At 40.5% G+C, this 17,098-nt stretch overlaps 1 protein-coding gene across 1 annotated transcript in view; it reads right to left on the bottom strand.

Annotated features, from left to right (window-relative positions):
- The window catches only part of OPCML (opioid binding protein/cell adhesion molecule like), a 473,626-nt gene that overhangs the window by 92,304 nt on the left and 364,224 nt on the right, over positions 1–17,098 (bottom strand). Inside the window, exon 3 of the mRNA XM_058544787.1 lies at positions 4,937–5,062. Within this exon, the coding sequence (XP_058400770.1) occupies positions 4,937–5,062 (126 nt within the window). The remainder of the gene's footprint in view (positions 1–4,936; positions 5,063–17,098) is intronic.

Genomic DNA, 17,098 nt, shown 5'->3' with positions numbered 1-17,098 from the left:
TAATAATCTGCTCATTAAAACATTATTTTTTTTCTAAATGAAAGTTTGTTTATTTCTGTTGTATGGATCTCCAAATTTAAAGAATGGATTTCAAATATTGTTTTAGCATTTTTGGAACATAGCTGTCCAGTGAACTAAGTTCTCCAATGTAATCTTATTGGAATTTCAAAGGAATTGTCAGTGCAATTTTTTTTCCTCATTCTTGTATGCTGAACTAACAAATAAACTGTTCTAAAAATGCTATTTTGATGTTCAAGTTTTATTGGCTGCTCTTTTAAACCTTCAAAACAACTTCCCAAAGCCTCCTCAACTCCAAGCAAGAAGGAAGAGCCTTCTAAAAATAAATACTGGTAGTCACCCTGCAGATGCAAATTTCAAACTTGCAAACTCTCTAGGTTCCAATGTTTTTCAAACTTGGGAAACAATGCTTTGAGTTTAAATGTTTAAATGTCATTGAGAGAGGGGAAAAAGACAATGGGGAAATGAAAGACAGCAGAGTGAAGGCCAGTGCTGTGAAAAAACAAAAGCCAACTTGAAAGTAGAGCACAGCCTGGGAGATTTATGGAGAAGGGATAATTTAAATTTAGGATTGTCTGGGCTTTTTTGAGGCGAAATTGCCAACTATCATGTTATATAAAAGATTGGGAATATGGATGAATCTCCCTTATTTTAAGAGGGAAATGTTACCAAGGTACCATTATAAAGAATTGCTTCAAAACTCTTTCACGACGTCAAAATGCCTTTCAAAAGATTTCTAGGCTTAGAGAACTATGATTTTAGGATCAAATAAAAGCATTCTGGGATTTCAAGCATTTATAAAGCCATCTAACTTTACCAAATACATAGAAATTGTCTGATTGTTAGACTTTTTTTGTATATAATATAAATCCAAAATTCCCTCTGACTTGAAGCAAAAATTCCCATGGGGCTTCTGTCTTTGGGAACACAAGCTATTGCTGTGTTTATATTAAAGTTGAGCCTTGTGATATCCCTTACGTGTATTTTAATATTCTTGTTAGTATTACTTTATAATATTGACATTTGGAGTTTCAATATCTGAGGTCTTTATACAACGAATGTTCAGGAGATTAGCATTTCCTTTCCCTATTACAAGGCAGGGGCTGAACTACGTACTCTCAATTTACACGGAGGAAATGAGAGAGCGAAAGCTTACATGATGCTCCTAGTAACAAATCCAGTCTTTCCTTTAGTAAGTGCTACTCACATAATTTCAAATTAGGGGGAAATTTTCAGGTCATTATTTCCTACATCTCTGGATGTATATTTTTAAAATTTTATTGATATTTAATTTACACACAGCAAATGCACCTATTTTTAGTGCACAGTTTGATAATTTTGACTAACTTAAATAGCAACATAACCACCACCCCACTCAAGACATAATACATCCTCATCACCCCCCTAAAATTCCCTTGTGCCCCTTTGTAGTCAAGTCTCCAAAAATCCGTACCCTGGGTAACCGTTGACTTGATTTCAGTCACTATAGATTAGTTTTGCCTGTTCTAGACTTTCACATAAATGAAATTGTGGGGGATCAGAATTTGTCATCCCAAAATATGTCTCTGCTTGATTATTTTTAAGAACAAAAGACTCAGAAAGAAAGTTTGACCTTTCCCCTAACTGCCAAAAAATTTTAAAGTAGAAGGCCTATCCCAGGAAGGAGCTATCACTGTAGATAACTCTAGATGTGATAGACTGGGAGGAACCTTGCTAGGCCCATTTTTATCAAAGTTCTCTCTAGGGTCACATTGTCTGTCTATAGATGGCCCAGCAAACATTTGTTTACCAAACAATTACTTTTTCATTTCCATGTGAATTGCCTTCCTCCCCTCTGAAGTCTCAAACCACTACCCCAACATCCTCCTTTGTCTTTACCTGGAGATAGTATTTAAGGTGGTGGCTTCAAGCATTTTGGAGACTTACTCAGAGTATACATGTTAGACTCAGAGTCAACCATTTTGGAGAGTTTCTCGCGGGGATACATGTTAATAACCTTTGTTTGATTTTCTCTTGTTCTGTCTCATGTCAGTTTAACTCTTAGACCAGCCAGAAGAACCTAGAGGGGAGAGGAATATTCTTCCTCTTCTACAAAATCACACAGAGTGTATTTTTTTGTGTCTTGTTTCTTTTACTCAGCATAATGTTTTTGAGACACATCTATTTTGTTACATGTATCAATGGTTTATTCCTTTTAATTGCTGAGAACTTGTCCGTTTCAATACATCACAATTTATCTATTTACATTTTGATGGTTATTTGGGTTGTTTCTAGTTTGAGGCTATTGATGGTGCTCAGGGCAAGCTGCCCCAGGAAGCACCACTCTGGTATGCGGATTATTTCGAGCTGAAGACAATAAGGACTCAGAGAGCTCAGGAAAAATATTTGAGTTTCCCCTCCCAAACTGCCTAAAGAATTTAAAACCAAAAAATCTGTTTTAGGAAGGGGTTATTATCATGACTGCTATAAAAGATAATTTAGGATAGAGGTTACAATAGAAAAGGCACCAACAAGCCCATCTTATCGGGAGTCCTGTCTCTCTGGCCACATTCTTTGGATGGCCCTGCGAGGAGTTGTCAGACAATCATTTACAAGGGAAGTCTCCATTTGTAAAGGTATCTCCCTCTCTGTATTGAGAAAAAGGGGGGGTGAGCTCATTTCTAGTAACTTATCAATGTGGAAGATGAGGCCTTGGGGCTGTATAATAAACCTTACTCTTGTTTACTGTGCTTTAGTGGTAATCTCCTGTAACTGACTCCCCCACCCCCAAAATCCTCCTTTGTCATTGGCTGAAAATGATATTTAAGACGAGAATTTCTGCTATTGTGTTGAGAAACGCAGTGTCCCTGCTTTCTCCCATGTATACATGTTATTAAACTTGGTATTATTTTCTCCTGCTAACCTGTCTTGTTGATTATTTGGCCAGCCAGAAGAACCTTAAGGGAAAGGGCAGAGGGAGATTCTCCCTCTTCCCCCGACACTATCATAAATGAAGCCTCTAGGAACACTTGTGTACTACGTATATTTGTGAACATATATTTTCATTTATCTTTGGTAAATATCTAGGAGTGGAATTGCTGGGGCATATGCTAAGTGTACATCTAACTTTCAGTGCCAAGCTTTTCTGCGTAGTGCTTATACCATTTCAGAGTGCTGGAGCTAATGTATAAGAGTTTCAGTTGCTTCGCATCCTCACCAACACTTGATATTGTCAGTCTTTTCAATTTTTGTCATTCTAGTAGTTGTTTAGTAGTATCTCATTACAGTTTATTTTCATTTCTGTGATAAGGATGTTGAGCATATTTTCATGAGCTCATCTTCTATTCATGTATCTTCTTTTGTGAATTGTCTGTTCAAATTTTTTGTTCATTTCAAGGTGGGTTGTTAGAATTATGTTGTAAGAATTCCCCATATAGCCCAGAGGTAAATTCTTTATCAGATATAATTATGGCAAATATTTTCTTCCACTCTGTGGCTTTTTAAAAATTTATTCTTAATGGTGCTTTTAATTTTGATTAAATTAAGAAGCCTCTTATGGGTTGAATTATATCCCCTCCAAAAAACATACCTTGAAGTCGTAACTCCCAGTGTTTCAGAATGTGATTTATTTGGAAACAGGGTCTTTAGTGAGGTAATCAAGTTCAGATGAGGTCATTAGTGTGGGCCCTAATCCAATGAGTTTGGTATCCTTATAAAAATGGAAAATCTGACACAGAAAGATGCACACAGGAAGAAACCCATGTGAAGATGAGGCAGAGATCAGAGTGATGCATCAACAAGCCAAGAAACACTAAGGATGGCCAGCAAACACCCAGAGCTAGGGGAGATGCCTGGAACAGACTCTCCCTCACAGTCTCAGAAGGAACCTACCCTGCCTATACCTTCGTTGTGAACATCTAGCCTCCAGAACTGTGAGAAAATACACTTCTGTTGTTTAAGCCATGCGGTTTGTGGTACTTTGTTTCAGCAGCCATAGAAAAATAATAAAAGCCAAATTTACCAATTATTTTTCTGGTATGGTTAGAGCTTTTTGTGTCCTAGCAAATCTTTGTCTATCTCAAGGTTACTGAGATTTATTTCTATGTTTTTCTCTAGATCTATACTCTTTTTACATCATACATAGGCATACTCCACACATTTTCCTGTCCACTGAGTTTCATGTTTGCATGTTCTAATGCCTGAGGGAGTACTTGTTTCTTGTGTAATTTCTAGAATTAATCATAGTTTCTAGTAACAGTGTAAATATATCAAGTGACTCTGCCCATCTCTTCAAGTTTAACTTGGAGTAAGTTTTAGTTCCAAGGGGATAAGGCAATTGTCCTTTTGGTTCCCTTCTTTTTAAGTTGGAGATGATCATAACTAACGTTTTAATACCAATAATTTAGTGCCCAGCCCAGACATGCCCAGGTGCACTTAACCATCTCTATCATTCTTCTACTCAAGAAGGACTCTTGATGTACTGGTCAAACTGATGTGGCTCTGGGTAAACGCCCTGAAGGCACTAAGGAAGGAGATGCTTTTTCTCCTGGATGCACAATAACACCCAGGTTTTCAAAGGACATTCTCATGTTCTAGCACTCTACTTCGAGAAAGGACAAACCACTAATGACCCATGCATCACCACCTTGAGAATTTAGTATCTTTATCGGAAGTTATTCTTATGCACATCTGTTCTTCATAGTTGGAAAAACAAAGGTCTTCTAAGGTCATAAAAAGGACTGAGAACATACTTCAGTAAATTTTCTCTACCAATTATTCTTTTGGAATGGAACACTCAGTGACTGATACATGTGGCCTTTGCTTTTACATCACTGTGTTACAATACAGCATTGTTTTCTGATTCCTGAAGTTCTGTTGTGAGTTAGAACCAAGTCTTCAATGTACTGATTCTGAAAACTTCCTACAGATAATGCCTTACCCTTGACAGACAGGTGTCTCCATGTCACAGTTGGCTCTGGTCTGCCAATAGCAAGACACAGCAGTGTCACGCTGCTTCCCTCATTCACAGTGATATCTGAGGAGATGTTCATGATCTGGGGAGGAACTGTAAAAAAACATAGGAGATAAGAAATATATGAGAATGATTCTTTGCTCTCAAAATGAAGTGTTGGCCTATAAATATTCATATAGCATGTTTTTATGATGAATACTATTCTCAATGATAATTTTCAGATTGCTTGATTTGGCAAGGATGTGGCCAGTAACACAACATTTACAGTGCACACCTGATAGAAGCAGCTCTGTAGTATGTCTTGTAGCAGGAGGCAGATGTGTGTGTGGGGTGGGAAGAAAGCAGAGGAACTGAAGAGACAGGTATTAGTGCTTGTTGATTGAAAGGCAAAACCAAAGGGAAAATCCTTAATGTAGTATTCAAGAGTTCCTCTCTGTCCACATGCACATTCCTTTTAGTGGAATTGCTGGCTTATGCAGATAACCATGAGTGGCCCCATTAAGCCCTTTTTTGCAATAACTCACTCACAAAGCCAACCACACTCAGTTAGTTATCATTTCCTGAGCATTACAGACCCTTTCAAATTCTTTGACTGTGCATAGGTTGTTCCATCCTGGAATTCTTTTCTTTCACATTTCTTTATCTGAAAATTCCTGCTCATTCCTTAAAACATATCCTTTACAACTCAGTGAAATTTCCTTTGACTCACCGAATCAGTTAGTTGCTTTCTCCCCTGGACCCCACCAACAATATATTGTCCCTGCTGCTATTATTACTATAAGATTATAACACATATTTTTAATGACATAGTATCCTAGCGGCTGGGAGCAGGGTTCTGGAGCTCAACTCCTCACCTGCTGAAAGATCTGCTGAAAGGTAAATTGCGTTCACCTCTTCAAGCTTTGGTTTCCTCACCTATGAAGCACAGATGAGAGTAGCAGCTAAACTCCTTGTGTTGTGAAGTTTAAGTAAAACAATGGCTTAGCAGAGTGCCTGACATACAGGAAGCCTCAAGAAATGTTAGCTACTAAGTGACAACAACGATAAGGATGACAACAGCAACAATAACATCTTTCACAATAAACTGTGTCCTCTCATGGGCTGGGTCCATGTCCATTTACCTTTAGCATTGCATAAGCTGACATGACCCCTGGTCTTGCTGTCTACCTTGCCCCTTTTACAGGCCTGAATCTTAATTCAATTCTAAGCTCGACATTGGAAAATTCCTAGATTCCTTCTCAACTCTCACTTCTCATCACCATTGTCCTGGTTGAGCTTCTCAGAAATTTTCACATGGATAGCTGCAAGAGCCTCCCACCGGGAGCCCCCCACCTGGTTTCTTTCCAATTCTGGATCTCTCCAACCTATCCCCTCCATGTGGCCAGAAAAGACTAATCTTTTCAGGCAATAATGTAATCAAACTATTCCCCTACCTACTCCTTTAACTCACCATGGCCCACCAGGCTTAACACAGATCCTCTTTTGCCTGACCTAAGCCTTCCACAGTCTAACCCACAACCCACTGACATCCTCATCTCCGGGGAGAGTCTTCACTAACACAGCACGTTGCAGACAATGGATCCTGGCTCTCCCTGGAACAAGCAGAAGCATAAGCACTTGCATGGCTTTGCTTTTCCTCGTCTTCTCTTCATTTCCTACCTGAAAAGACACAACTCATCTTTCAAGGGACTTCAAAGGTCACCTATCCTCTTGTAGTTGTCCCTCACCTCTCTCCAAATCCCAAAAAGAGAGTCACCCATCTCTCCTGCTGCATTTTGTCTAAACCTCCCTGGGGGATGGGACTGAGCAGGTTGTATTACAGCTGATTGTTTTATGCCTGTCTTTTCCCTAGAGAGTGAGGTGCTTGGGCACAAGGATGGAATGGCACACGTCTCTATTTCCTCAGTGTCTGCGCAAGGCTGAAAAGGAAACCTGCTTAATTTGTCTTTGAAAGAAAGATTCAAAGAACAGATTGAACAAATCCAAAGATTAAGGAGAAGCAAAACTTTAAGGGAGGATTTCAGATACCTTTCTTCCTAATTTTCTCTCAGATTCTCAAAATAAAAGGAAGAACAGAGAGAGGAGGCTTCAAGCCTACAGTTATGCTGATTTATTCAAACTGCCAGTTAATTACGAATTATTGATTACTGAACAGGTAGAGTACTAGTAGATTCCAAACCACCCTGAGTCAGGGGCAAAGGAGAATTATGGCTGATGCTTGATTCAGACCTCTATGCAGCCTGGAGTTTTACGCTGCTGAGAAGTTAGAGGTAAGTCTTTTCAAGGAGAAGCCATAAGTAACACGTAGAACATTTGAGTTCTTAAGGGAATGCACATTAGCAAATAAATAAAAATTACCTATCTTATAAATCTGCCATATTTTGGGTTATTTCTGCATTAGGATTTGGCCTGAAATTTCATTGCACATATTTTACCCAAAGACACACTGGGAAAAAATAGTGTACATTCAAACTACACTGTATTCTTTTGAGAAAACTGTACTACCTATTTTTTAGTATTTTCTACCTTGTTAAAAATAGTTCTGGGCTTAGAAATGTCAGTACTTTTCTCACTTTTATAAAGCAACAACTTCAGTGCACATTCCAAAATATTCTCAGAATAATGTCTGCTTTAGCTGGATACGTTAGGCCATCTGAAGTTCTCTTGCTGTAAACCCAAGAGTCTCCCTGGTGTAAGGTAGACACAACGGGGTTGGGATGGGGGTGGGGGCATGTGGGTTAGTGGACATGATTTAGTCCATTGCAGTTATGATGCCCAGAGACAGATCTCTCAACATGACCCCAATCAGAGCCAGCAGTTCCACACATCTTATGTTTCATTGGATAATTTAAGGAGTCCTGGATTAAGAGATATTTGTGAAATTCCATGGATGTTTAGCACAACCTCCTCTTTTCCCAGGCGCTCAGTCAGTGTCACCCATTTGGAGGGGGCTTCTTGGAGGAGAATTGGGAAGGTTAATGCAGACATTCCCACCAAGCCCCAGGCAGAACTGTCTGTCACCCTCTGCAAGTCTGTAGTGTTCTCTGTCATTTTCTCAAAGGAGGAAAGGTAAGTACACTTTCAAGGGTGTGGGTCGCCAGTAAGAAAGGAAGCACGGAGAATGAATTGGGAGAAAGGAAAGTTCTTTCTGTTCTCAATTATGATATCTTTATTATTAATAGGTAATATGTAATAATATGTAAATTGATTGTTTTAAAATTGCTTGCACATGCATCATTTCATGATTTCCTCACAAATTATGAGATAAATAGAACAAATATTCTCACTATTAAAAATGAAGAAACTGAGGCATGGGGAGTGTTAAGTAAATTGGCCAAAATTACATGGTTAGTAAATGATAGAATTCTTTCCATTACATTATGCTGTCTCTTTGTTTAACCTCTTATCAATGCTTCAAACACAATATTTATATTTGCATATTCTGTTTCCTCTGCCTTGAATGTCCATCCAGTGCGTCACCCCTCACAGTGCTTACCGCAACGCACAAAACCATCTCATTCCAGTCAGCTTCCCAGATACTGTGTGCCACCGGCCCAGGCGTCCACCTTAGTCATCCTCATTTCTCCAGGGCCATGTGCTTGGCAAGGGAGGTACTCAATACTTTTAATTTAATTTTAAGTCTGAACTGAACTTGGCAATAGAAGCATGACTGTCCCCTTGTCTCCATGATAACCTTTTAAAGAAAGGAGTACTTGGAAACGACTTTAAATGCTTTCACATATTTTGACAGGAGAACTTTGTTCAGTTTGCAGACACTTATCTATGGCAAATGAATCTATATATCCATATCGATATATAGGTAGATAGATATAGATATATATTGCTAGTGTTTATGAATATACAAACACAAAAAACATATAATAATCTTACCTGAAATGCCAAAATTACTCAAAGAAAATGATAAGACCCACAAGAGTCTAACTAAAGGATTACAGACAGCACAGTATGTTTTAGTCATGTCTGCAGACACCAGGATCCCCCGCTGGTAGTGCATTTATCCGGTGTCATTGGTGGTGGTGGGTCACAGCAGGGCCTGCACATGACTGTGCTGACTGTCAGTGTACAACTACAAGGACTTCAAACTGTAGTCATTTCAGATAGACTGATAGATAGACAGACAGACAGACAGATAGATAGGTAGATAGATAGATAGATGATAGAAACATAGATATAGGCCTAGATAGAATATAGTGTCTGTCTCCTTGGTACACATACATACATATATACACAGAGAGACAGACAAACAATATTTTATCAGATTGCAATCAAGTATCTTGAGAAAGAGGTAGTTTCCAAAGGTATCTGGGCTACCATAAGGTGTTTACACATTCTCTCTTTACCCTCAGCATGGCCAGCTGCTCTTAAACATTCCAGCACATCTTAAACCTGGCCCTTGTTCTCTAATCTCACTGCCATTGGTTTAGTTAAGAAGCTCATCATCTCTTGCTTGGACATTACAAAAGTATCTTCATTTCTCTACCTGCCACCACTTTATAATTCAAACCCCAGACACCTACCACAGTCACCTCTTAAATACCTTGCTTCTGCCTAACACCCCAAACACCTACCCCTTGCTAAGACTGTAAAGTCCAAACTTCTTAACAGTATTTACAAAACCATTCACAGTCTGGCCATAGCCTAACTCTCAGCCCCTTCTCTGACAAGTAGCCCCACTATCTGGGGCTACATCATTCTCTTATCTCTGTGCCTTTACACACACTATTTCTTCTGCTTGGAAAACACTTTCCCACTTCTGTGCCATATGATCCACTCATCCTTCAACACTCAATTCGGATATGAGCTCCTTTATGTTGCCTTAGTTGCCCTCTCTTCTGTTCCCAAGGCATTCTTGTTTATGTCTTTATCATACCATTTGTCTTTGCAACTGAGCTATTCGGTGGAAGGGATCTGCTCTATTCATCCTTGTGTTCCTGTTATATAACAGAAAACTGCCATGTGGTGACATCCTTTCCCACAAAGGTAATATACGAATACATTGGTTTTGAAGTGGGTGTCATAACCTGTTGAGTGTTTTCTTTCCTAGAGATTTGACATTTGCCCTTTCCTCTCCCTGAAATACTCTCCACCTTATTCTCACATATGTTTCCCCCTCTGGGCTTGATTTTAATGTTACTTCCTCAGAGAAGGCTTTGCTAATGACCTCAGTCCCCGCCACCCCATCTAATTCAGGTTTTCTTGTTACAGGCTCTCTTCAACCTTTAAATTTTTCTCAATGATTCTTATATAGTTTTGTGCTTTTACATTCACTTGATGACTATTTGTTTAAAGTCCCTCTGGCCCTAAACTATAGGCTTTAGAAACCACTACGCTCCCAGTCTGTTGAACTATGCTTGGTTTTGAACATAATAGTTGATTAATAAAATTTTGTTGTCTGAATAAATGCCTACTATCCACACTGTGTTACATATTTATTGTGCATTTGTGAGAGAGCAAACCTGAGTTAGAAAAGGCTTTTCTAAAGGTGAAACATTTCTTTGTGAAAAGGTAATTGGGGATTGAAATGTGTGATTCTGGACATATCAGCACCACTCTACAAAAAGTTGATATGGTATGGTTGAAACAGCATGTGAGAAGGCCATGTACCATAGTGCAGGTTCTGGAGTCCAGTAGACCTGTGTAACATTGGACAATTTTGGCTTAATCCTTGTGAGCCCCTGGTTCTTCATCTGTAAAATGAAGACGACAAAATTGATCTCTCTAGGTAGTTGTCAGAATTAAGTGGAAATGTATATATTACACTAGTACAATGCCCAGAAATAAGTAAGCACTAAATAAATGTTAGTTATTATTCATTTTTATATATTCATTTTTGAAATTATTCATACTATTTAGAGACAATAAATGACTTAATTTGTGCCTAATTTCTCATTTTCTAAATCTCAGTTCCTTCAACTTTGAAGCAAAGTTTGTGCTTCAAAGGGCACTATTGAGAAAGTGCAAAAGAAAACCCACAGAATGGGAGAAAATTTTAACAAATAATATACCTAGGATACTAAGGGACTAGTATCCAAGCTATATAAAAATATATATAACTTAACAATAAAATACAAATAACCTAATGAAAAATCTACAAGGAATTTGAATAGACATTTCTCCAAAGAAGATACACAACTGGCCAGTAGGCACGTGAAAAGAGGTTTAGCATCACTATTCATTAGGAAAATGCAAATCAAAACCGCAATGAGGCCCCACTTCCCATCCATTAGGATGCCTACAATCAAGAAGACAGGTAGATGGGGCCGGCCCCGTGGCGCAAGCGGTTAAGTGTTCGCGCTCGGTTAAGTGCTCGCGCTCCGCTGCAGCTTCCTGAGGTTTGCCGGTTCGGATCCTGGGTGCGCACCGATGCACTGCTTGGCAAGACATGCTGTGGCGGCGTCCCATATAAAGTGGAGGAAGATGCGCACGGATGTTAGCCCAGGGGCCAGTCTTCCTCAGCAAAAAAAAGAGGAAGATTGGCAGATGTTAGGAAGATTGGCAGATGTTAGCACAAGGATGATCTTCCTCACACACACACACACACAAATGACAGGTAGCAAGAGTTGGTGAGGACATGGAGAGATTAGAGGCCTCATACCTTGCTGGGGGAATGTAAAATGGTGCAGCTGCCTTAGAAGACAGTTTGGCAGTTCCTCAAAAGGTTAAAGACAGAGTTACCATAAGACTCAGCAATTCAACTCCTAGGTATATATCCAAGAAGAATAAAAACTTATACACTAATATTAATAACAGCTTTATTCATAAGAGACAAAAAGTGGCAACAACCCAAATGCCCATCAACAGCTGAATGGATAAACAAGAGGCAGTCTATAATGGAATCTTATTCATCTACAAAAAGGAATGGAGTACAGATGTATGTTCTAATATGGATGAACCTTGAAAACATTATGTTAAGTGGAAGAATCCAGACACAAAAGGCCACATATTGTATGATTTCCATTTACATGAAATGTCCAGAATAGGCAAAGCCATAAAGACAGAAAGTACATCAGTTGCCAAGGGCTGGAGAGAGGGGCAAATAGGGAGTGATTGTTCATTGATGTAGGGTTTTTTTGGGGGTGATGAGATGTTCTAGAATTGGATAGTAGTGATTGTTGTACAACCTTGTGCATATACTAAAAGCCACTGAATAGTACACTCTAAATGGATGAATTTTATGGTAAATGAATTATATGCCCATAAAGACGTTACTAAAAAAATCACGGCCTGTCAGCTCTTGAGAGGTAGAACTTGAAGTTCTTGCACTATGAGGAGAGAAGGCAACCCTCTACATGTGGCTTCTCAGAAAATACCATTTTCATTTATTGGTCATTGATTGCATAATGCTGAACGTTCACCTGCTTGGCTCTCCTTCTCTCATTACTTGCCCACTGCTTCCCCTTCCCTTCTCAAGACAACTCTTGCTGCCCTATCCACGTCAGCCTGTTTGACAATGTTCTACACGCCCCACGCTCACTCATAATCACACATTTTTACTTATGCTGTACCTTCCGCCCATGTGCCTTCTCCACTCATCTGCTGGTTCAAGTCCTACTCATACTTGAAAACTGATATTGAGATATACTACCCTCCCATCAGCTCTCCCCCTCTAGAGATGACTATAAGTCTGTTCTCCATGGCTACCAGTGCATAATGATGTAATATATTCATTCTAAGACATTTATTAAGTGCCTGCTATGTCCTAGGATTACCGTGAGGTAGAAGAGTAGACAGGCAAGGTCCCTGTCTCATGTAAATTATGGAGCTTAGTGTCTAGAGGAGAACACTGACCCCGATAAATAATCACAGGAATCATTGTGTGATTACCACTGTGGGTATGCTATGAAGTAGTGCAAGGCACCACGATCGCCCGTAATAGGATGTGTCCTGGTTAGTGAGTTTGTGTGAGGGGTTTGTTCCTGGCAGAGGGATCAGCATATGCAAAGGCTCTTAGAGATAGGCATCAGGGTGAGCTTGGGTGACTGTGGCTGAAGTGAAAAGAGTAAAATCCTGCAATTGGAGGGTGGACAGGCAGAAGCCAGAACCTGCAGACTATTGGAGGAAATGCTAAGGATTTGGTCTTTTTTTCATAAGAGAAATCGGGGAGGGCATTAAAGATGATGACGATGATGATGATGAGTGTTGGCAGGACAGATTTACATTGCAAATAGGTTACTGCTGTCTGCAGTGTGGAGAATAGACTGGAGTGGAGCAAAACTGGGCATGAGAGGACTGGCTAGGAGGTTGTCCAGCAGTGAAGTGGTGGCAGCTTCCACAAGTGTGGTAGCAGGAGAGATGGGCAGAGAGAGAGAGATGTGAGAGACATTTAGAAAGTAAAACGAACAAAGCTTGAGGATCGACATGATATGGATTAAGTGTCAAAGTACTTCTCATATTGTTCTATTGTTTTCTGTGTCTCTCACCCACTAGGCTGGGGCTGGGGGTTCTTGTCTTTGTAATCAAGGACTACTCTCTATTCATCTCAGCATCCCTAGGGCTTCTCAATGCCTGGTATCTAGCAGGTGCTCAATCAGTGTGTGAATTTAACTGAATTTAACTGTCAGTGCAAAGAGATTTTCCACAAAATACGTCTGAGAATCCAGTGGGGGCACCCTGAGAGTTGGGACTAGGTCTATTTGCATAAGGTCACATTCTAATGGTTAGGAGGCTGGGTGACATCCATGTTATTCAGTTTTATAGACTCTGAGTATGAACTTGGACTCCCTACACATCCTGGAGTGATATGGTTTTATATTAAGCTGTATAAGATTAGACCTGCTGTACTCTGATTGATTCTTTCTTCTTGGTTCTATTTTGATGAGAGGAAGTGTTGGGAATGAGAACAAATGATTATGAATTACGGATACACGAATACATGCCAGGGACTGGGTGACATCACAAACAACTCAAGCTTTACTGAGGCTGTTTATAATGGTTGTCTTCACGGAAACTATTTATAGACTTAGACACACATTTCCTATTTTTAATTTGCACAATTCAAGCAACTGACAATGATCAGAGAAATTACGTGCAGTCAGAGTCTCTCTCATCTCATTCTGCTCTTTCCAGGGCATGGAGATGCCCTCCCTCCAGGAGGTTCCTTTTGTTCCTTCCTCTCTTGACTTGCTACCTCCCCCTGAGAGTTCTTCTCACCACACACCCTTAGAATCACAGGGTTTAATTTACATCACACAATTGCCAAGTTAGAAAAGACCTTACGGGTCACCCAGCTCTGCCTCCTCATTTTGCGGTTGAGAAAACACTTCGGTTCTAGTCCCAATTCTGTCAGGTGTTTGTTGTGAGGTGGTAGACAAGTCCTAGAACCTATGTTAACCCAAGCCTCTCCCTCACACCAGGGTCCTAGGGTATTTCAGGCACTAGTTTCAGACCTTTCCCCTTCCCTACCCTCCCTCTTTAATCGTGTTGTAGCTGGCTTTGTCTTTTGTTAACGCCATCTGGGCTCCCCTTTTCAGTATGACCTTGAACAAGTGACTAACTGCCTCTAACCTCCATTTCCCAAACTGCAAGGCAGGGTAGTGATCGTAGGTAACTCACAGGGGCCTTGTGAGGAATAAATGTAAATGAATATAAAAGGGTTCTATCATAGTACCTGGCACATGGTAAATGTCAATAGCTCTTTAATTCTACTTCTAGAATTATTTTTTTTTTTTTGCCAGGAACTCTCATTTTTGAGAACTTTGTTAAGTGTCAGGAGTTACCATACAAGGAATTTGCCACACATCATTTATTTCATCCTTCTGAAAACCCTAGGAGGCAGGTTTACTATTTTACTTTTAAGGATGAGGAAATACAGGTAGAAAGAAGTTAGATAAGTTACCTATTGTCATACAGCCAGAAAGAGAAGTGAGATCTGTACACAGTTCTGACTGACTAGGGAACCCAAGTTCTCAGCCACTGCAAAGCCGCAACATGATACAACCCCAGTCAGCCTGGCTCCAAAAGCCCTGTCTCTGCACCCTAGCTCACTGGCCTTTTAATCGGGACACAGTGTGGTATGTAACCGGGAATGCTTGTAGGGTTTGGAGCACAAGTGGCCCTCACTTTGATTATCTGAAAGAGCAGATAATACTAACAACACCTGCCTCACTGTGTAGGTGGTAAAACCAAATGAGATGTCACAAGTAATGTTCCAGCATCTTCTTAATCACCAGCCTCTTCTCATTTTCTGCCTCAAATTATTGGACCTCTCATTTTATTGTCCTGCGACACAGAATATCACGCGAGGAGTAAGTCTGTAAGGGGTGATCCTGACAGTGTTTACCAGGCCCTGCTCTCCAGTCTCTCCCAAGAGTAGCTGATGCCTCCAGTCTTCAGCCTCTGTCCTGCAGTATTTACGCCATCCCTGGCTGGGCAGTTGGGAGTAGGATGCCCCAGCAGAGAATTAAGCTTGATGTATCCACATGCAGGATTTCATGACCTTCACCTCCAGCGCTGCATCAATTCCTGGCCTTCCTGATTTTTCTTCACTGCCCAACAGCCTGTCAACAGGCACTCTCGACATTACCTTTGTGTGTCCATCTCGTCTCCCTATCCCAAATGTTAAATGTCTTATTTTGAAAGGGGGGTATGGGGAAATGGCTTCTTCCCTGACCCTTCTTCAAAGTTTGTCCTGTAACCCTGCCTAATACCCAGTCTCTGCCCAGGTTTGGAACACCCCTTTGGAAGGTCACATCAGCAGAGGGCTGGTTCACCCAACCTCTCTTAGCCTGCCTGACTTGCTCCATATGACAGCCTGGCACCTGGCGACCTGGGAGCATTGACTGGCTCCTGCTCTGCTCTGCACCATCCACACCCCACCCTAGGGCTTTCTGATGACAAGGGTTGGCTTCATGTCCCTGCTGTGCTCTGTTAACCTGAATAGCAACCTCGGAGCCTGGGTGGTATCTCAACTGAGCTGGCCATCCCTTTGGACATGGCCTCACCCTCAGACAATCCATCAGGAATTAGTCTTGGCATTCTCCCCAATAATCTCTCTGCCTGCCCACTGAACATCCCCTCTTCTCTTCTCTTTTCTTCCCTTCCCTTCCTTTCTCTCTTTTCTCTTCTCTCCTCTCCTCTTCCCTCCTCTCCTCTCCTCTCCTCTTCTCTCTTCTCCTCTTCTCTTCTCTTCTCTTCTCTCCTGTTCTCTTCTCAACCTGCTCTGTGCTGCCAAGAGGAGGTGGTTGCACCTCACCCCTGCATTCAAGATGTAGTCATTGTGTGCCCAGGCCTGAGATAGAACTGAAGAAGGAAATCCTCTGGGATCAGACACAGAAATTCTTCATCGTGAGAGGAAGGTGGGACTTGGAAAACCTTGAAGAAATGAGTACTGGTCCACAATCTTGTCCGTAGCTGAATGTTGCCGTGGGAAGGAAGAGGGTAGGACCCGTAGCTCAAGTCTCACTCTTCCCTTCAATAATTGCATGAAAATGGCAATTCCCTTATTCTCCGTGACCCACCATTTCAGTATTTTGTGACATGGAGATGACAAAACTTTCCAGAAAGTTTCTAGTTATGAATAAATGAGATCATAAAAATAAGTATACATTAAAAACTATGGATTGACATATACCTAAAATTCAGTATTCTCACTAAAGAAAATAAATCTACAATCTGGGTTCTCAGCGATTCCACTGGTTCTAAACTCAATGAGTTTTGATTCTGTTGTTTGTAGAACAGGGATTGGCTGTAGCAGTCACAGTAATGTGATCCATATCACATAGAAGCTACAACATGGAAGCTTTCCATAGGGAAGCTTAACCTTATATATCCTCCTTTTTTATTCACTGCTATGCTAGATCCACAAAAGACAAGATCTCTAATGGGAAAGAACATGCTTAGATGTCTAAGTGTGAGGACGTCAGCCATTAGGCCTCAATATAATTCTTTTTTTTTTTATTGCAGTAACATTGGTTTATAACATTGTATAAATTTCAGGTGTACATCATTGTACTTCTACTTCTGCACAGATTATATCACGTTCACCACACAAATACTAATTACAATGCATCACCACACACATGTGCCTAATCACCCCTTTTGCCCTCCTCCCTCCCAGCGTCCCCTCTGGTAACCACCAATCCAATCTCTGTCTCTATGTGTTTGTTTGTT

The sequence above is a fragment of the Diceros bicornis genome, chromosome 7 (assembly GCF_020826845.1).
Source record: "Diceros bicornis minor isolate mBicDic1 chromosome 7, mDicBic1.mat.cur, whole genome shotgun sequence".
NCBI classification, from domain to species: Eukaryota; Metazoa; Chordata; class Mammalia; order Perissodactyla; family Rhinocerotidae; genus Diceros; species Diceros bicornis.
The sequence above is the reverse complement of the archived record's forward strand: the minus strand, read 5'-3'. Positions and strand labels throughout refer to the sequence as shown.